The following is a 21,984-nucleotide window of genomic DNA, read 5'->3' as shown; positions in this document are numbered from 1 at the left end:
AATTAATCTTAACCTTCCATATTTAAAATCAATGGACAAGATGAACAATTACCAGATAACTAGGGTTTCACAAAGACGAAACCCAAATATTGTAGGTTTTCAAACCAAGACACTTCAATCGAATTAAGAAGATTAGAGTTGCAGATCTAAGGTTTGCAGGTAAGGACTACTATGGCTTCTTGTAACTGTTAGAACAACTCTTCAATACACCTGGAAGAGTAGTGGATGAGACTATCAAGACCGCCGCTCCATAGATCTTCCTTACCAGTGGATGATGCGATTATACGCCAATCAATCAGTAACAACCCTACAAAAAATATATTAGAGAAACAATTAACACCAAACAGCCTATCCTAGATATGTATGATATTGAACTGTACGGAATATTTTATACGATTATATATTTATATGTTTGACATTGAATTAAAACAAAAATATATATTCATATATTTCAACAACTCCTAAACGATAACAACTTTTCTTATTCAATTTGATAAATATTATGGGATATTATAAGCCATATGTATTTGATAATGAATATTATTTGTCATATGCATTTATTTTTTAAAAAAAAAATAGAATGTTTGTTATTTAAGTTCGATCAAATTTATAAGGATTTTCATTACTTTTGTGGTTATCTCATTCCATGGATTATATTTTACAATATTACAAAATATACTGCTAAACTTTTAATTAGGGTTATATATATATATATATATATATATATATATATATATATATATATATATATATATATATATCTTTTAGCTATGCAACTCGTTAGGAATCAAATTGATATTATGGTAACAAATTGTACGTATTTAGGAATTTAGATTTTTTTGATTTTTTTTTAAGTTTCAAGAATCTTTATTAATTTTTTGTAGGTGCTATTTGAATTCTAATATAAGTTAACAAAATAAGTTTTCACAAAAGATGCTAATATATTAAAACAAATATAACTTTTTTTCCCCATCAAAAAAACAGAAATATAACACCTCATAATCTAGCTTTTCGTGTAATCTACCGCTAATTAATCAAATAGTCTATATGAATAAAAACTTGAGCTTTTAGATATTAACAAACACTTCTCTCCAGGAGCTCAATTGCTATCACTAGTAGGCAAAAAAAAGTATCACTGACATCGGGATTGTATAATTCACATCACATTCTTAATTACCTCGTCAATTCCATTACCTCATTCATTCAATTCCATCACCCATTCAATTACCCCATACCAAACAGATTGATATTATGGTAACAGATTGTACGTATTTAGGAATTTAGATTTTTTTATTTTTTATTTAAGTTTCAAGAATCTTTAATAATTTCTTGTAGGTGTTATTTGAAGTCTAATATAAGTTAACAATATAAGTTTTCACAAAAGATGCTAATATATTAAAACCAATATAACTTTTTTTCCCCTCAATAAAACGGAAATATAACACCTCATAATCTAGCTTTTCGTGTTATCTACTGCTAATCAAATAGTCTATATGAATAAAAACTTGAGCTTGTAGATATTAATTATAAACACTTCCCTCCAAGAGCCCAATTACTATCGGTAGTAAGCAAAAGAGTATCACTGACGTCGGGATTGTATAATTCACATCACATTCTTAATTCTCTATCTATATTATTTAATTAAAAAACACATTTTTCTTTTAATGTTTAAACCTCTAAACAAATATCTATTTAATCATTTTAATCCTATTCATACACTCAAATTAATTTATAGAGATTTGATTATGAGACTCTACAAATATGCCTCTTTGTTATATACTCATAAATATTTATTTGATCATGTTTCACTTATTATACACTCAAAATAATTTATAGAGATTTGATTAAGAGACTCGATCAATAAGAAAGAAGTTTAACCTCTTTAAAGCTTAAAGCATCTCTCTATTTTAGAGAATGTGACATGGAGGTAACTAGCGTGATATTGTTATATTTTTCTATGTAGTTTTTGAAATGTCGCTAATGAAAGAGTCGATGTCTATTTGAGCAGAACCTCCTTCTTCAATCGCTTGTTGACAAATCTTCTCGATTTCTTTAGCCCGGTCTCTCATCTCTCTCCCCGTTTTGCTTTCCAGATCCATAAAACTCCTTACGAGTTTTGAAATTTCTTCTCGAGTGACCAAAATACCCTCATCAATCCTCACCCTCTTTCCAATTTTCCAATCTTCCACTATCATCTTACTATTCGGAACTTGATCCCAGACTATTGGAAAAGTAATCATCGGCTTTCCCGTAAAAGCACCTTCTTTAGTCGAGTTCCACCCACAATGTGTCCAAAATGCCCCTACCGAACCATGGGACAACACTCTTAACTGGTTACACCAAGGTATCACAAGCCCTTTTTCGTCATTTTCTTGTTTAAAACGAGTCATTTCCCCACGTGCAATCCACATGTATCGTATTCCACTATCTTGCACACCCGCCACAATTTCGTCTAGTTGGTCACTTGACACCGAAAGAAAACTCCCTTGTGAAATATATAACACTGAACCCTCCGGTTGATGATCTAACCATTTAACATAATCGGGGGTATTTTGATCATTTTGCACATCGCTCAAATTAAAGTAAGGAATTGCCGGGCCGATAGCATAAATGGGTATGGAAATATCCGATTTTAACGCATCGATGACTTGGGCTTCGAGCTCGTAAACTGACACGAATATAAGAAACCGAGCTTTAGTCGACATCGAAATGGCATCTAAAGCTACCTGAGTGATTTCCTTGCCCTTCCCATTAAACCCAGTCACAAGATCGGCCACCCGAATATTAGGAACCCCGGGTATGTAATCAACTATTTCATTGGTGTTTCCTGCAGAATATCAAACCCACAAACTAAGTTTCAAGTTTCAGATCAATTCATACACATATCCAAGATTTACATGGCAAACCCACAAACTTCGTTTTTAGTGGATTTGCTTTTCAAAATGAGGTTGCGGCGTAACTTGCTGCCCGCTTACCTGCCACTTTATTGTTATTTTTTAAAAAATAAGTCCATGGTGTTTATAGCAAAAAAAAAAAATGGCAAACCCTATTAGGATATTCACATAATATTCTAAAAGCTCGAGCTCATTTAAGCTATGCTTGACTCATGTTTTTAAGCTCAGCTCGTTTACAGCCCTAATTAAACTGACCTGAGAAGCTATCACCAGCGTGGCCATTTTCAACGAGAAGACGATAATGATACAACATGGAAAAAACGGTTGCCGACATGGGGAACAAACTAGCGACCGGAGTATTCAAACGGTTGCCCATGTTTAACACCCACAAAAAGTAACTGTCGTATATGATGACACTGATCGGTACCTCCATCTTCCGAAGCAACTGCTCCAACGGCTCTTCCATTTTAGTTTGCACGGCTTTTACAAACCCTGGGAAGTCATTTGCTCGGTTTACCTCGGACGGGATAACATTTGGGATGGTCGCAAACTGGATGTTGGGTGGTTTTGGTTCACTTTCAATGAAGCCATGCCATTCTTCGGTGACAATGAAAGTGATGAGGAAGTCGGAAGGGCGTTGTAGGGCAATGAGCTTGCAGAGGTTCATCATGGGGTTGACGTGGCCTCGGCCGGGGTATGGGATCGCCACGACGTGGTGGCCGACGGAGACCGGCATTAGGAGAAGGGATGGTGTGTGATGGATTGGTGATCTTTGTTAAGTTGTGTTGTGTAGTTTGGTTATCTTGTAGGGGTATTATATTTCTTTTTAAACCTCAGCTGCATAAGTTTTTAATAATACATGTGACAGTATGTTGACACCAATCTTGACTTTAAAGGAAGCAAAATTTGATTTTATGTCGTCCATGATCCATTTAATATATTAAAAAAAAAAAAACACCAAGGACAAAGGAAAATCAGCTAAATTTACTTCACACCATCATTAGAATATAAACGAGCCGAGCCGAGCCGAGATAAAAACCAAGGACAAAGGAAAATCAGCAAAGCAGTCAATCTCAGAGCTAGACTGTGCAGTATAATTAATATATAGAAGTCAATAAATTAATATATAGTCGAAAAGGGCAGTGTAAACTTACAAATACACGAGACTCGTTAAGCTTGACGAGCCTAAATTAGCTTCGCATACACGGTTAAAGCTCAGGCTCGATAACTAGACAGGCTTTGTTTCTCGATAAAGCTCGGTTCATTTCGAGCTTTTACCGATCCGAGCGGCTCGTTTACAAACTTAGCCATCACCTCATGCGAGACTCGTACCCCGCCATTTTGGCTAGATTTTAAGCAACTATTAATCGCTATAACAATTATGGTGCACCACTGAGATCAAGAAACAACAAGGTTCGATTTATACAACCTGACGCAGACGAAACTAACATGCTTGCATCACATTCCAATCAACATTTCAATTGTGTAACCAACTAAACCACTACCATTAACTGTGAAATGTAAAAAAAAAAACACATCAATATTAGTGGCAAAAATTCCAAATGTTTCATCATAAAATCACAAAGAAACATCAATAACCCTAATCTACTTACTACATAAACTTTTACCATTAGAACCTATCTAACAACAACCAACCCATCAAAACAATCAAGACCAAAAAATAGTCAAACTCTGACCCGCGAAGCAGGACCGAGGAAGAAGCTTTCAGTTCTACATTAAACCTACAATTACCAACCGATGGATCAACGGTTGTGATCATTCCCAACCCCCCAAAATCACAACTATCCGCACGTTGATCATGCTGTTGATAATAGCTATTAAATGCATACGACACGTTGCCCGGCCAACTAAGGTTGAAACACGAACTACCTGGCGAAAGCGCGGTACAGTCAGCATTCGTGCATGCTTCCATCGCGCGTGCGGTCGCATTCGACATATTAATGTTATTATTCACCACACACCATCTAGAAGCGAAATACTCCACGCCCTGTGCATTCGCAACTTTTTTCGTGCTTTGACCAAAGTCAACCTGGTATTTGACTTGACCGTCAAACGTAAACAAACCCCAGTGTCTTTCAAAATTCCCCGCGGTTATATTCTTTTGATCTTCGTCCAAAAGGGTATATAGGTAAATTTCCAGCGGCATCACCTTAGGCCGAAGCGGAGTCCCTTTTCCGCTACGGAAAAAGTCCAAAAGACCCTTTGTGAATATCTCAGCATTTGAAACTGTGGCATTTGGAGCTCCATCAGTCGGCCAACCGATTTCACTAACAACAATGTCTATATTTGGAAACCCTAAAACCGTTAAAGCAGTAATAAGTGTATCATAGCTTAACTCAAAACTGTTTTTATATATTCTACGTGTGTCATTATGAGGGCGCGCGATTTCTTTAAATAACGCAAAATCGAGTGAAATGTTTTTGTTTTGATAGTAACTAAGAAACGGTGAGATGTTTACAAAGAAAGGGGATCGGGTTTTTGTGAGAAAATTGAGTACTTCAATCATGGTTTTGTTAATATCGGCTCGGAACTGTCCTTTAGAAGGTTGACCGGATTCTGACCCGAATGCATCAAAGCTACATGGAATTACGATTTTGACCTTGGTTGATAGTTTAGCTCGGATCAGTGCTGCTTCGATGTTAATGGCTGCGCCAACGACATAAGGGTAGAACTGGGAGCCATATCGTTGGAGAAATGGCTCGTCTCCGATAGTGATGTACCTGTAAATGTGTGTAGACATTTTTTAATATCAAATTATCATAAAAACACAATGTGTATCTATTTAAAGAGCATATACATCTTAGTTTGAAAAGCGAACACATCACATACACGAGGCGTTGCTCTGTGTACAACACTACAACCAAATAAACTTTGTATAGAACCAGAAGTTTTGTCTCTGTTGTCTAATTTACACAAACCATTTTATTAAGTAAACATTTTATAATTTCTTCATCCTTTGGTAGTTTCAACTAGGGAAGTAAACAAGCCAAGATGGCTTGTGAGCTACTCGAGATTGGCTTGCTAAAACCTCAAATAGAGCTGAGCTTATACAAGCCCAGTCCTTAAAATAAGCTGTTTAATAATGATCCCAAGCCTGAGCTTCACTTATCAAGCTTGAGCCGGCTTGCGAGTGTAAACGAGCATACAATTTAGAGAATTTTTAACTTAATGTACTAAATATATATTTATATAATAATATTTTTAATATAAAAAATATGATAAAAGTAATAACTAAATAATAAACACTATGTTATATGTAAAAATAATTATTATAATAAATACATAAAAACATTAAAAAATGTATATAAATAAAGTAACTAATAAACAATAAACGAGCCGAGCGCCCGAGCCCAAGTCGAGCTTGAGCTTGGAAAAATGACTTCCAAGCCGAACTCAAGCTTTAGAAAAAAGAACTCGAAACAAGCCGCACTCGACCTTAAGCTCTTGTAAGTCAAAACAAACAGGGCTTCTCGAGCTAGTCGTGCTCGGCTCGGCTCGGCTCGTATACACCCCTAGTTTCTACATATCCTAATTTTGAACAATTTTGACCCAGAAACTGGAAAAATAACCAGTTGTCCGTTTTAGAATATGTTCTATAAAATAGGTTATATATACATTTATATGAACAATGTTCTGTGCATTAGAAATAGACTACTGCAACCTTTAACCCATCCAACTCACCCCTTATACTAGTGTTTTTTTATATTTCACCCATTTGAAATAAACCGCCACAAGTAACTAAACAGGGGTGCAAACGAGCCAAGCTGCTTGCGAGATACTCGAGTTCGGATCAATAGAAAGCCCGAAACGATCTGAGCTTTTTCAGCTAGAGCCAAGCAAATAAAGCCAGTTTATTTATCAAGCCCGAGCCCGAACCTCGTATGGGAATCTCGTTTAGGCTCGTCAAGCCTTAACAAGCCTTGTGTATTTTTCAGTTTTACCCTTTTTGGACACTTATGTATTAAGTTAACACTTCACAGATGCGCTTGAACCAAGCTTTGGCTCATTTAAGGTACTAAACGAGCTCGAGCCGAGCTTACGCTCGATTAAGTTTTTTCTCAAAATACATAAAAAATGTATATATTAAATAATAAACGAGCCAAACCTCAAATAAAGCCCGTTTATTTATCAAGCCCGAGCTCGAGCCCTGTATGGAAAGCTCAGCTCATTTAAGTTTTACCCTTTTCGGAAACTTATGTATTAAGTTAACACTTAATACCCACCCAGGCTCGAGCCGACTAATTAACTTTTTCTCAAAATAATAATAATAATAATAATAATAATAATAATAATAATAATAATAATAATAATAATAAAATGTATATAATAAATAATAAACGAGCCAAACCCGAGCTTGAAAAACAAAGACTTCATAAGTCAAAACAAGCCGAGCTCGGGCTCGAATTGGATCGTTTACACCCCAAGGCAAAATGATCAAACTTATAAAACCCCTAATTCTATTTATATCAATATATCATCATTATTGTTCAAATTAACATACTCTATACGTGTACGGCCGGATATGTAACGAGTGAGGTTATCATGTACCCAATTCTCAGCAACCTTCACCGAAGCATTCAACGACCGGAGCATGGTATTGGGAATGCCGACGGTGACATCGATTGGGGATCCAGAAATGGCTTCGAGGATTTGTGGGTTTGTGTCGAGGAGTTTAATTTTGTTGATTTTGTTGAGTTTGAGTAGGTCCACCACCGTTGACGGTGGCAGAGGGTGGGATGCGGCGGTGCCCCAGGTTACTCCGATGGATTGAACCCTGGATGTGGTGTAGAGAAGTGTGATGGCGAGGAGTGTGACTGCTGGTAAGGAGTGGTGGTGTGGAACCATGGTAGTGGTGGTGTGGCCGTGTGGGTGTGTGACTAAACATTGTTGGGGTTTTTGGGTGTGTTTTGTGGGGTATTGTTTGATTTTTTAAGAATTTATTTAGTTAAGGTTTAGGTTGGGAGTTTGAGGTTGTAAATAATAATTTTACTGTGTTAAAAAAAAAGTAAAGTGTCAAAATTATTCATGGGGTTTGATGAATTATACTATGTTTATTTTTTGCAACTATATCATCGAGGTTTCTAAATTATTATCAATTTCGTTCAAACGATAACTTGTTTAGTTTTTTATTGTTAAATGAAGGTAAAACGGTTTTTTTAATTAAATGGTGATGGCCTTATTTATTTATTTATTTTAAGTACACATTTGATTTTCTTATATAAAGACTGTTTTTAAAAATAAATTAAATTAAAATGTCCCTGTAATTTTAAAAATAAATTAAATTAAAAAAACATATATAAAAACTGTTTTACCCTTTATTTAACGTTAAAAAATAATGGAGTTATCATTTTGGATGAAATTGGCAATAATTTGAAAACCTCGATGGCGTGGTTGTAAAAAATAAACTTTTTTGACGAAAATCATATAATTCACCAAACCTTAGGAAGTGACGATTTTGGCACTTTACTCTAAAAAATATAAATGTTTCACACTTTCATTATACCACTTGACAATGTGTTGTAGTTATAGGAAGCATGAGTTTTTAAATGGAGACTTAAGTTCAAACTCCACGTACAACACTTTGGGGTATACGGACGGCTTAATAAAGAAAGACTGAGATTTTTGTGATTTCTAATTCGATCCTTAGGGCGTCTAGGTTTTAGAGGAACTAGAGATAACTTGAAGGCGCTTAAGGGCTCCCTACGGCTAGGCTGGGCTAGTTGGCGGTGACCTTTCGCCATTAGGTCATCCCGTACAAAATACTTAGGCATTCTATTTTTGTCAGGGAAAATTACATTTGTATCTTGTGTTTACAGATTACAATCTCACTAGCTAGTGTGGTATATTGTTCTCATGTGTTATTATTGTTGTCATGTTATACTTTAGGTACAAAGTTTCAATTTTAATAATTCTTATTTACTAGTAAATAGATAGTCTCTACTCTATACATACTCCACTTCTAAAGTCACAACACCTACACAGCACTCTGTAGATGTTGAACCCGCGACTACTTGAGGAGCATCCCACTTTACCAACAAAATGTCCCTTTAGGGGTCCATTTGAATAAATATATAAACATAATTTCATTTCATAAACTTTAAGCACATATGCATACAACTTTGTTTAATTTCACTAAGAATGCATTCAACGCATATACAGTGTGCAAATTATGGGTGCAAGTAACGTGAAGCGAGGTGCAAGTGCAACTGCCTTCTTGTTCTCGAACGGGTGAAAATATCGATTTGGGGATTAGAGCTGATGTATTTATGTTATTGATAAATGTTAGTTGGATTGAAATTAACGCCCCTTTTCACATGCTGGGTTGAAGAGGTAGGTCCCAGCAGAGCCCAGTTGGACCCGCAAGACTCACCTTGAAGAGGGACGTCTGCGCAGAAACCAACTGGATCCGCAGGACCAACCATGCTCAGAGACGTGACGTCCTTACGCGCAGTACGCAAGCTGTTCCCGCAGGAAATGCCTCCCAATGGTGAAGGACTCTGCCTGTTCCCGCAGCTGCGGATACAAGCCATCAGGGAAGGCCACCCGCGCAGCAAGGCTACACGCACAAGGCACTTAGCTCTCAATCACTCAGTGTCACCTGAAGGAATGAGCAAAGCCGGGAACAATCCCGCACAAGGGCGGGAGGGGGAATACTCCCGCCCAAATAAGCCAGTCCGTACGATACGGGAAGATCTTCTGTACTGTACCTGACGAGGTATGGGCAAAAGATCTGACTAAAGATACGACAGCTCATTGACAACAGTATGGCGAGCAGCATGCTCCTGTACTGTATGTCACTATTAGCCGCTGCCTACTCACCAACTCCTGTCATACCACGTGCATAGCCGGCAGTTGGTGGAAAAGGAATAGTACACAGCAGGCCTGGTCACTATCAGCCGCTGCCTACCCACCAACTACCAGCAGGGCACGTGCGTAGGCCACTGTTGGTAGAACAGGAATACTATTCAGCAGGCCACACCTCCTTGGAAACCTACCTTCGGCTATAAATACCCCAAATGGTATGACCATCTCATCTTATCATATCTTATCACATTATCATCATAATATACCTGATATCTGCTCTAGCAATCTCTTAATATACTTTTATATTTAAAGAGCAATCTAGTCTGATTCTCACGCCGGAGGGTGGTCACAAGGAGGAACCCCCCCTTCTCAGTGACGAGCTCACGGTGTCTGTTTTGCAGGTTATCAGAAGAACCATCTTCCAAGGGTCTAACCCCTCGTGGGAAACATCTATCTAACCCCCAGGTTACCAGTAATCTGTCTGGGGTCCGGTTAGTGTTTCTTCATGGGTATTGACTTTATACCACAAACGGGAATGGCCTTAGACACATTCAATGTCTTAAGAGTTACATCATTATGCCAGCTGGTGATATGTTTTATCCTACGAGTAAAAAATAAGCCTGATGAACAAATCGAAAGACTAGTGATTCTTGTATAGTGATTGAAGATTTGACGACTGCTAAGATTGTGGTTGTTAAATTCATTGCAAGTTTTCGTCACAAGGCATCCATTACCGGCACGTGCAACATCTAACCTTCTCCCAACTTACTACATCTTCAATGCGTCTTTGGAGATGTCCAATATCAGTTATTCTCTGTGACCCCATTCTTGGCTGAAATCTATATCTAAAGTTATCCCGGACCTTGTTTTCTTGTCGGGCGTACTATGAGTCAACATGTTTTCGGCGATCACCCCGTTACATATAACATATGTATAATGAGGAACTAACTAGGCAATCACAATATTGCACATCTTTAGTTCCCATAATCCATGTACATTATTTTTTCAGATTTAGAGAACTGTTTAGACAATTATGTATCATTCATTTCCATAGGTCATGTATATAACATCTGTTTATACACATTGGGAATGAATGATGCATTATTTTAGTTCCCATAATCCATGTACATCATTTTTCAGATTTGGGGAACTATTTAGATAATTATGTAATTCATTCCCATAGGTCATGTATAACATCTATTTCATGCACATTGGGAAACTTTTTGAGCATTTGTTTTACTTTCATCTAGAGTATTGGGTTGAATGCTTAAAGTTTAAGCATTCGACTAGTGAATAATTAAATCCCTTAAACCAATTCATTACAAAAATTAAGACGTGTCTTTTAGCCATTGACATTATTGGATACTTAATGTATTGGACTTGTTTGTTTGTGTTTCTTTTCTGTTCATTGATGTTCGTTTGTATTCGTTGCTCGGTTTGTTTACAAGCCTACTTGAACTAGATAGTTTGTACCTCATATATAAATATATAATGTGGAATAATATTAATTAATAATATGGACGTAAACGAGTCACGCCCGTAAGCTACTCAAAATCATCTCGCTAAATGCTTAAAATTAATAAGCTACCTTAATAGATGAGTCCCGAGTCTCTGCTTCTCACTGAGCTAAAGAAAATTCGCGAGCCTAAACAACCATTTCTTTATATAATTTTATTTAGTAAATTAGTATATTTGTTATTTAGTATAATTCCATATAAAGTTAATAAAATAAACAAACTGTATTATGGGTGGTCACAGTTAACTACAGAAGCATCATAAACAAACACCACGCTTTTTTGTTCACCGTGGTTAACCAAATATGGATTCTCATCGTTGCAATAATCTCCGATCAAACATTGCAATACTTCTTGTGTTAATCGTCTCGCATCTCCTCCTGTCACCTGTCGCGGCCAAGGATGAGAAAGTGAAATTAACATTATACTACGAATCTATGTGTCCGGCTTGTGCAAATTGCATAATCAATCATCTATACACGATATTTGATGACAAACTTGTCGATCGTTGATTTCAAGCTTATTCCCTATGGAAACGCTTGGATCGATTCCAATGGCACACTCGTTTGCCAGGTTTGTTTAATATTTGATTCAGATGGCATATCACATTCCAATGGCATTTTTTAGATCTGATTTCATCTAGGTGAATATATTCACTCTGTTTGATTAATTGGTTTTGTTTTAATATAAAGATGGTTCATGATTATAATACATGCATCTGTGCACGTATATGCATATTCGATAAATAAAAAAAATTATAAAGGTTAAATGACTGGTTCAGTTTATACGGCCGTTGAAACATGTTTGCATGTTCCAACGCGAATCAAACCTTCAACCAGTTGTTCGAATCTCAATCCGATTCAACTGGCCAGCTTGCATTGGTTCAGTAGGTGTCAACGATTTATTAACAAATAACACCTCTAATCAAAATCACATTAATTAGTATGATATCAATCATAAACATTTTAATGAGCTAAATTTTATTTTCTATGCATAACTAATGTATTGTGCTAAAATAAGGATGCATGAATAATGTGTTTAGTTTCTATAAATAAAATACAATTCAATGTGTATTCACATTTAAGCTAATATATATCTTACGAATTATTTATCATCCTTAAGTACAATTGAAAATTAATTAGCTTAACTACCAAACTAACCGATATGCTTATGACTTTGAACAATTAAACCGTTATTCTATTTGTACGATTTACCCTATTCGGTAAACTGCTAAGTTGGATTTATTTCATTTGTGTTGCAGCATGGAGAATGGGAGTGCATGTTGAATGCTATGGAGGCTTGTGCAATGCATGTCTGGCCTGTTTCAGTAAGACGATTGTTCAAAGCCTTTTTACTTGAACCCTTCTTTTGGTGATCATAAAGCTCACGGGTCCATCAGTACTCTGCTAACTAGTGGAACCATGTAAAGCACAGCTTACGCTATGTAGATAGCATTAAGGGGGTTAAGATAGGAAACCATTAGAGCATCATTTGACTTTACAATATTTAATATGGGTCCTTCTAACATGAGTATTTGACGCAGAGTGATCACTTTCCTTTTATATACTGCGTGGAAAAGTTATATCACGAAAAGAAGTACACCGAGTGGGAAACTTGCTTTGAGGAATTAGATTTAGATCCAAAACTCGTTCTTGATTGTTATAATAGCGGTATTGGACAAGCGGTTAGTTTTCTTGGTAATTATCGCATGTTAAATTTATACCTTTTCATTGATCTTATTCTTAGCTCGGTGTATGCAGCTCGGGCTACAATATATCGATGAGGTAAACACTCTGGAACCTCCTAAACAATATGTGCCATGGATCATTGTGGATGGAAGACCGCTTTATGCAGTGAGTATTTGACATCTTAAGATTGTAGCGACTAAATAAAATTGGCATTTATCGATACTTGCAAGAGAAATGATGTTATTTTGTGACATGTAGGATTATACAAATTTCGTACGTGACGTGTGTAAAGCTTATAAAGGTTCTAACATACCCCGAGCTTGCCTTGGTATAACCCGCCCAGTTACTATTGGACCTAACCGAGTGGGTTTACACGTGAACGAGTTGTGAAACAGGCTTAATGAATTTGGCATGAAAAGCTAGACAAGAGAAAGGACTGCAATATTAGGTCTAGGTTTATTATTTCAAGGGCCATGGTTTATTGATTTGAACAAGTAAATTCCTTTTATTGTTATCAAATAAAAAGTCTGATTTTTAGATCAAGTTCTATGTGTGGTTTTTCTTTTCATATTATTTCATTTTATCTGGTACACATCGATCTATTGTTCTAAGTCAAATATTAATTATCGCTCCAACTGACGCCCGTAAAGTCCTGCAATCGTGTACAAAGGCGAAATCATCCCATCAAGAGTAGCTTCTTGGATGATCATGTAGGAATATACATAATCTATGTAAGGCTAATGGTATGCTTATTAAGTTTACACTTAGTAACTTGTTTTCACAAATGATACCTTACCATGTACGTTTTTTACGACAAAAATATTATTGATAAAAGCTACATCAAGCGTATGGAAAACACGAACATGGGGAACCTAAATGGAAAAACGATAACACCAAGAGAGTCGCTCGATTGATGAAATCTTTGTCATATTTTTCATCTTTGTCATATTCGTCTACAATACTTAATACATAGCCCACTCTAACCCATGAAATTTACTGTACCCTGTTTAACCAATGTCGTGTCCAAAACTAAGCAGCTAGCGCGGAAAAACACTGGATATCGGCCAAGGACCGGTATTTGAGATATCGGTTATTGCAGTGAGATATCAGTAATTTTAATATCATATAAAATTCATATATATATACATATAGCATTAATTTAGCACTAATAATTCAGTATAGTTTCCTACCGTTAACAAATTAACCTTTTACAAATTGCAAAACACTAACAATCGTAGCAAGTAAGAATTAATTAAGGCTTAAAACACTAACATTGAACACTAAAAGTTGATAATTAAGACTTAAAACACATATATCGGTAAGATATTAGTCAAACATCGGTCAAACATCGGTCAAACATTGGTCAATATCGCTGATATTATCGGTACCGATATTTTTGACTGATATTTCGCCAAGAGACAGATATATCATTGATATATCGGCGATATCAACTGCATAGGTCCAAAATAGCCCAACATGCCATGATGACCTCAAACTAAATACACTTCATACTTGAGTTTGTTTTAAAATCAGTTTCAATAGAGAGACTTACAAACTGGTCTAGAACTTAGGGTTTAAATCGTCTCCAAACCGTTTCTACATAGTCGGTTTGGTTTCGATACGATTTTTGGGTCGATTTGATTAACCGATTCTTTTACCACCTCTAGGCTCTAACATGTAAAACTAATTAATAACTAGCACTTAGCCCGTCCGGTGGACGGGAATATCGACGTGGGAATATGACGCCTATGCTATTATAAATAAAAGATAGTTGCATATTCCCCCCCCCCCTCCCAAAAAAAAAAAAAAAAAAACCCGGTGTGCAAAGTTCATAAACTGCAATCGAAATATACAATTTTAATGGTTTAATAAATACAAGTAGTTGATTATAATTTTTTGAAATACAAAACTGTACATTTACAGGAAATCATGATACAATAAGAGACATTGAAGGAAAACACCATGAAGCAAAGTCTACTTTTTCTACACAAAACAAAACCATGATCTTGTAATTTTGTAGCCAAATGAGGGATCAAATAATAGAACTTTCTTTGAATAGGTTTTACCCTGGAATCTGAACAAAGTAGAAAAAAAAAAGGCCAAAAAAGGTTCTAGATAGTAACATATTCATCATCATCATCGTACTCAGTATATCCCACCAATAGCAATGCTATGGTAGGGTCTGAGGAGGGTAAGATAGTAACATATTGCAACTGCAATTTACTTTAGCTATATTAAGCATCATATTTGAAAGATTTTTGGATAGGAAAACAACATCTCAACAAAATCATCAAAACAGTCTGTGACTGTCAACAGAAAAGCGATGATCATCAAACAAAATAATCAAAAATACCAACATAAAATAATAACAAAAGCTTCAAATAGAAATGCAAAAACAATGTACCTTCAAACAGAACGACTTCGATTGACTCAATTGAATAGCTGTCGAAGAAGGCGGTCCACGAATGTGTTGTAAGCCCTAAATATGAAATCAGAATCATCGTTGTTCGTGTGTCTCGTTCCCCTTTCAGTAGACTTCAATTCCTGCATAACCACCAAGCACCAAGCGATCCAATTAATAAATATCAAACATTAAATTGGGACCTAATATTACGGTCTCTAACAACCAATTAAATATCAAAACATAAAATTTGCAAGTAAATAAAATAACAATAACTACACAGATTCAAACTCACATCGAAGTTACCACAACTTATAGTGGCGGAAACGGTGTCGTTTTGGTGTTGCTTCCATTGATTTGGTCTCCGTCGTCGTTTATGAAAATTCTTTTATTACTAATGGGTGGCCATGAGATTGAATTCTGGAGAATTGAGCAGCGACGACTGTTAATTCAGCGGCCGCGATGGTCGATTTGGCACCGGTGAAGATCGAGTGAGCGGAGGCTATGCTCAGATTGAGGGCACCGGAGAATATATAAATCAATCAGTGATATTTACAAATCAAAATCAGAAGAAAAAGGGACGTGGGAGGATGGTAAACCGCGTGTAACCTCCCAAAGACGAAGATAATAAAAAAAAACTGCCTTTTAATTTAATTTTGTTGGATGGCTGATGAAGAGGTAGGTCCCAGCAGAGTCCAGTTGGACCCGCAAGACTCACCTTGAACAGGGACGTCTGCGCAATAACCAACTGCTCCAGCAGGACACCATGCTCAAAGAACCTTACGCGCAGTACGCCAGCTGTACCCGCAGGGAAAGCCTCCCAATGGTGAAGTACCCCGCCTGTTCCCGCAGCTGCGGATACAAGCCATCAGGGAAGACTACCCGCACTAACAGCAAAGCTACACGCACAAGGCATTCGTTCAGTAGTCACATGAAGGAATGAGCAAGGCGGGAACACTCCCGCCTAAATGAGCCAGTCCGTATGCTTCTGGAAGGTCTTCCGTACTATACCTACTAAGGTATGGGCGGAACAGACAGTTTGACCAGAGCAACCCATGAACTAATCACAGGGTGACAGCTCACCGACAACAATACGAGGAGGAGCACCCTCTAGTACTGTTCGTCACTATTAGCCGCTGCCTACTCACCAACCCTTACGATGGGACGTGCGCAGCCTACAGTTGGTGGAACAGTGCGCAGCCGGCAGTAAAAGGAACAGTATACAGCCGACCTTATTACTGTTGGCCGTAACCTATCCACCAACCAGTATGGCTTGTGCGTGATCCACTGTTGGTAGAACAGGAATACTATTCAGCCGGCTGTACCTGCTTGGAAACCTACCTTCGGCTATAAATACTCCAACACCTTAGAATGGTAAGGACATCATCTGATATCCCAATCTTATCTAGCAATCTCTTAATATACTCTTATATTCAGAGCAATCTAGTCTGATTCTCACGCCGGAGGGTGGTCACAAGGAGGAACCCCCCCTTCTCAGTGACGAGCTTACGGTGTCTGTTTTGCAGGTCTCCTGAAGAACAACCTTCTCAGCTAGATCTCATCCGTGGGAAACATTACTTAACCCCCAGATTATCTATAATCTGTCCAGGGTTCACTTAGTGTTTCATCAGCTGATAATCAATCTTCATTCTTATTGGATAGTCAGATATAAACTTTACTATAGGGTTGTTGGAAGGGCTAAGAATAAATCTTAGATTTTTATCCAACTGTTAGTTTTGAATCACAATGATAATCTATTAGTATAATTAACAGCGGTAAATAGTAATACGCCAAAACTGCATTGAAGAATCTTTTCAAACTCTAGTGAGAATTACACAAGTCGGGTATCTTTCCCACGTCACTGGACCCACCCGTATCAATTAGGACATGTGCAACCCAAATATCAGATGAAACACCACCATACCTCACTGAAACTATGGCAGAATCAACAGCTAAAGCCACCGTCTGCGTTACCGGCGCCAGCGGCTTCATCGGCTCGTCCGCCTCCTTCTCGACCGCGGCTACACCGTCAAAAATCTCAGTTACTTATTATTATTATTATTCACTCACTCACTCAATGCACAAACGCACCTTAAACTGCGTCGTTTTTTACCTAATTTAACTGTTTATTGATTAATTACGTGTTCAATTGTAGAGAATGAGAATGAAACGAAGCATCTAGAAGCTTTAGAAGGTGCCGATTCACGGCTCCGTCTCTTTCAAATCGATCTGCTCGATTACGACTCCATTGTTGCCGCTGTTACAGGCGCATCCGGTGTGTTCCACGTGGCGTCTCCGTGCACCGTTAATAAAGTTCACGATCCGGAGGTAATTATTTGAGAGATTTAACTATTCAATTTTAGCGGTTGAATAGATTTAGGATAAAATTAGGAGTTGTAATGAGAAAGCTATTGTGCAATCTGAAATTAGGGCTGTACTGTAACTGAGCCGAGCCAGGGCGAGCTCGAAATTAAACAAGCTGGCTCAAGCTCGGATCGTTAACTTTATCGAGCTGAAAAATCAATCTCAAGCTAATAAAGTTCAGATGTTTAAAATTTGCCATTTTTGTCTCTAGAGTTTCATTTTCGTTGCAATTTTCGTCTTTGTGGTTTGTTAAATATGCTATTTCAGTCCAAATATGTTAACGAGATGGACGAAATTGCAACGAAAATGAAACTTTTGAGCATTCACATGATCACAAGGACTTTTGAGCAAGTAGAGAGAGAAGTTTGGTAATTCGATTAATTGTCGTTTTTGGTTAACATACAACAAATCATAAGACTTTTGAGCATTCACATGATCACATTATACTGTTCCCTTCATCTCTAAAATATGAAGGAAAATATAGTTCTACACTTATTGTGTTAGTTAGACTAACAACAAACCTAACTAACTCAAAAGTCAACTGAATAACTAACTCAGTCAACTCACCAATAACAGCTTTCCAATTGCAACAGCATTTCTATAACTCATACAGAATTTGGTATGAGCATAAGTAGATCATTATGAAAAGATGTAGACAGTTTGGTTGGATATGATATAGCTATAAATTGACATATGGTTTATGATTGATAGAATGAGTTACTGGCACCTGCAATCAAGGGTACAATCAATGTACTCACAGCAGCAAATGAGCTGGGAGCTAAGCGTGTGGTTGTCACTTCATCTATTTCAGCCATTGTGCCTAGTCCTTCCTGGCCATCAGATGTCCCAAAGAGCGAGGATTGTTGGACGGATGAAGAATATTGCAAGCAGAAGGAGGTCAGAGGCTCTTTCTTTTGCTCTTAATTTTCAAAATAAATAGTTTTGTATGTTGTCAGTTACCTTTTAGACTGATAATGAACAAACAGCTTACCGAATTTTAACCAATTCTGAGAAGTTGCTAGAGAATAATCATGTGGCTAGCATGATTAGAGATTTAAACTGTTTATACTATTATGGGTTGGTAAAGGTTTGATCGAGTCAAAAGGGGGAAAATTTAGAGCCAGGTTGGGTTGACCAAATGTGACCCTGACCCAAACATATTTTTGTCTACTTTTATTATATAACTAAGGGGCCCCTATAACTAATATACCAACTTTGTTTATGTTAACCTCAAATATAATAATGATCCCTTGTCTGTTAGCGAAGAATTTTTAGAAGGCTTTAAACAGTTTTAAGTTTGGTGATGGTTGACCAATATCCCAATTATTCAAGATTTTTTATTTTAATCGTTGGGCCTTTTAGGCTTTTAGCAACAGATTAATAAAAGTTGTCTCATTTTTTACATGTTTATCGTCCTTTTATGATTAAGAACAACGCACATTTGAAACCATAGAAATCAACATGATGATTTGTGTATTTTGGAGAAATTGAGACTCCTTTTATGATTTCAGTTATGGTATCCACTCTCGAAAACACTAGCTGAGAAATCCGCGTGGGAATTTTCTAAGGAGAAAGGTTTAGATATAGTTGTGGTGAACCCTGGAACGGTGATGGGCCCCATTCTTCCTCCGACAATTAATGCAAGCATGCAGATGCTACTTCTTCTTATCCAAGGTAATTGACAGCCAACACATATACTAGTTAAATATCGCCTTAGCAATTAATATTCTGATACTTGTAAAAGTTCAATGCAAATTCATTTTGAATTGGAGCAGGATGTACGGATACATATGAGGATTTTTTCATGGGTGCTGTTCATGTTAAAGATGTGGCGTTAGCTCATATATTGGTGTATGAAAATAAATCAGCGACCGGAAGACATATGTGTGTTGAATCCATCTCTCATTATGGTGATCTTGCAGCCACGGTTGCAGAATTATACCCCGAGTATAACATCCCCAGGTACTTTATATTTATTCCTGCAACTTGCATAATTGTAATGTAACATGAAATCGTCATACAAATAGCAAACCTGCGTATCAAGTATCATTTTTATATAGTTTATACCTAAAGTTTGTCTTCAGTAAATTTGAAACAAATGTATAGCACACTGTTAGGGGTGTGCGTGGGTCAGTTCTGGGCTCAAATCGAACCAAAAAATACAAGTAGGTTTTTAATTTTTTTGGGTATGATAAATTATTTTTTTGGGGATACATAATGAATTTCATACTAGCTTAAGTGAAGAACTATTTTTTTCCCATGTCTAAACCTGTTTGACTCATTTAAATAAGTGGGTTAAACGAGCCGTGTTCTGGTTACATAGTTTTAAGTGTGTGCTAAAGTTACTTGGTAAATAAAAGAAGTAACTTAAAATTAATAGGTCTAAAAGTTATTATTATTATATGACTTTTTGTAGGTTACCAAAAGACACCCAGCCTGGATTATTGAGGTCAAAGAACGGAAGTAAGAAGCTCATGGATTTGGGCCTTGAGTTCATTCCCGTAGAGCAGATTATCAGAGACAGTGTTGAGACTTTGAAAAGCAAAGGCTTTTTATCTTGAACGCCATCAGTCTCACCGAGATTATCGGGTTACTTACTTTTAGTTTAAACAACTCCCCTGTATTTTGTTTTATTTTATTATGTGTGTACTATATGTAAAAAGAATGCCACTTTGCCTTTTATATGCTATTTAAGGCAAGTTCATCAGAGTAGAGGTGTCAAAGAAAACCTGTTCAGGATCCAAACTGGTTTGTAAACCAAAACTGGAATCAATTTTGAAATTGGTTTGGCAAGAACCGAACAGCCAGTTTGTAATCGAGTTGAAAATACCTTGTTGAAACGAACCAAACTGGTTAAAATATCGGTAAAAAACCAGAACTGATTTTTAACCGAACAAATCCTTTTCTCCTGGAAATAAGTGTGGGCAGAAGCCGGTTTTAGAGAGGCAATTCGAGTTGAAGTGGTTGGAATGGTTGAACCTGTTAGTTTGTAACCTAGGTACTTATATGAAGTGGGATAACATGGGTGTGCACAAGCTAAGACTCTAGTGAGCTTCTTGAAATTGACTTGCTAAATGCTCGAATCAAGCTAAGCTCACAAAGACCGAAAGCTTAAAAGTAAGCTCATTTAACAAGTGAGCCTGAGTCTGAGCTTCCTTTATAAAGCTTGTAAACTCGAGTCAAAATACAATAATGTATTACTGTATGGTCCTTAAAAATAAACAAACGTATAAAAGTTATTTGATACAAATTGTTTTTGGTGGAAAGAGGTTTAGACAAGGAAAAAAAACTCCAATGGAGGATTTTCTCTAGCGTTGTAAACAAGTAAAACCTAAGTTTGACTAGGGTAGAGTTTCGGTCGTTTTGACTTAGGGGAACTTGAATTTAGCTTCTTTCAAGCTCCTTTTATAATGCTTGAGTTTGGCTCCTAAGTCGTTCTTTCAAATTCGAATTCTGCTCGTTTACTATTTATTAATAACTAGTAGTATAATCTGACGCATTGCACCAGGGTAGGCATGCGTGTGGTAACAAAACCTAAGCGTTGTCAGTCCCAGGTGTTGAGGTGGTAAGTCGACGCGAATTCTGTTGATATTCATCACATTCGTTACGATACCGGAACCAAAACAAAAACAAAATTGGCATTCGGACGGTTTTTGTTATGTTCGTTACGATACCGGAATTAAAACAAAACACGGTGAATCCACATGAATTTGGTCGGATTTAGTCACGTTTGTTACGGTACTGAAACTAAAACAAAAGAAAAATTTACATTTGGTCGATTTTTCTTACGTTCGTTACAATACCAGAATTAAAATAAAGAAAACAAAACGTGGCAGACCAATAAAGTGCATTGCGGCACCAAAATTGTCCTTTATGTACTTGCTTTATGTTTTATTACGTAGAGGCTCATTGGTTATAAAAAAAAGAGAAATTAGAAATAAATAAACCTATATTTTGTGTATTGGCCGATAATAATCACACCTTTAAAAATTACTACCAACAGTCCAACCTTTAAACTATTTTTGTCTCAATGATCCTCTGTTAAAAAACACTCAACACCGTTACTTTTTTTCCGAGTTTCAAACCGACGGTTTAGGGCTTTTGATTGCAAGAAGGATACGAGTCAACTGATGTCAAACTTATCTCGAAACGGCGATCCAAACGACGAAACAGTGTTTCAATTCGGGTGTTTGAATTTTCAATTAACAGAAATCAATCCATTTGATACATCTTTTCGAGAAAAGTTTTACATCAGTTGACTTGTATCATTCTTCCGATCAAAAGCGCTAAAGCATCGG

The 21,984-nt window shown here is 36.8% G+C and overlaps 1 protein-coding gene and 4 pseudogenes across 2 annotated transcripts; 2 read left to right on the top strand and 3 right to left on the bottom strand.

Annotated features, from left to right (window-relative positions):
- Positions 1-1,955: 1,955 nt before the first annotated feature.
- LOC143536362 (UDP-glycosyltransferase 87A2 pseudogene) overlaps positions 1,956-21,984 on the bottom strand; it is a 71,931-nt pseudogene continuing 51,902 nt past the window's right edge.
- LOC143536344 (UDP-glycosyltransferase 87A2 pseudogene) lies at positions 3,136-4,234 on the bottom strand (annotated as a pseudogene).
- LOC143536409 (glucan endo-1,3-beta-glucosidase 9-like) lies at positions 4,498-7,760 on the bottom strand. The gene is made up of 2 exons (XM_077030410.1): positions 7,417-7,760; positions 4,498-5,635 (listed from the first exon to the last, which is right to left on the bottom strand). Exons 1-2 carry the CDS (start codon positions 7,758-7,760, stop codon positions 4,525-4,527), a joined length of 1,455 nt encoding a protein of 484 aa, XP_076886525.1. The 3' UTR covers positions 4,498-4,524.
- LOC143536410 (gamma-interferon-responsive lysosomal thiol protein-like) lies at positions 11,539-13,487 on the top strand (annotated as a pseudogene).
- LOC143536393 (cinnamoyl-CoA reductase 1-like) lies at positions 17,259-20,395 on the top strand (annotated as a pseudogene). Its single transcript, XR_013135877.1, has 6 exons — positions 17,259-17,363; positions 17,478-17,650; positions 18,398-18,583; positions 19,198-19,360; positions 19,462-19,648; positions 20,103-20,395. The product of XR_013135877.1 is annotated as a cinnamoyl-CoA reductase 1-like (transcript).

This window comes from Bidens hawaiensis, unplaced genomic scaffold, assembly GCF_021521415.1.
Source record: "Bidens hawaiensis isolate Kalapana, Puna unplaced genomic scaffold, B.hawaiensis_p1.1 tig00010796_1, whole genome shotgun sequence".
NCBI lineage: Eukaryota > Viridiplantae > Streptophyta > Magnoliopsida > Asterales > Asteraceae > Bidens > Bidens hawaiensis.
The sequence above is the reverse complement of the archived record's forward strand: the minus strand, read 5'-3'. Positions and strand labels throughout refer to the sequence as shown.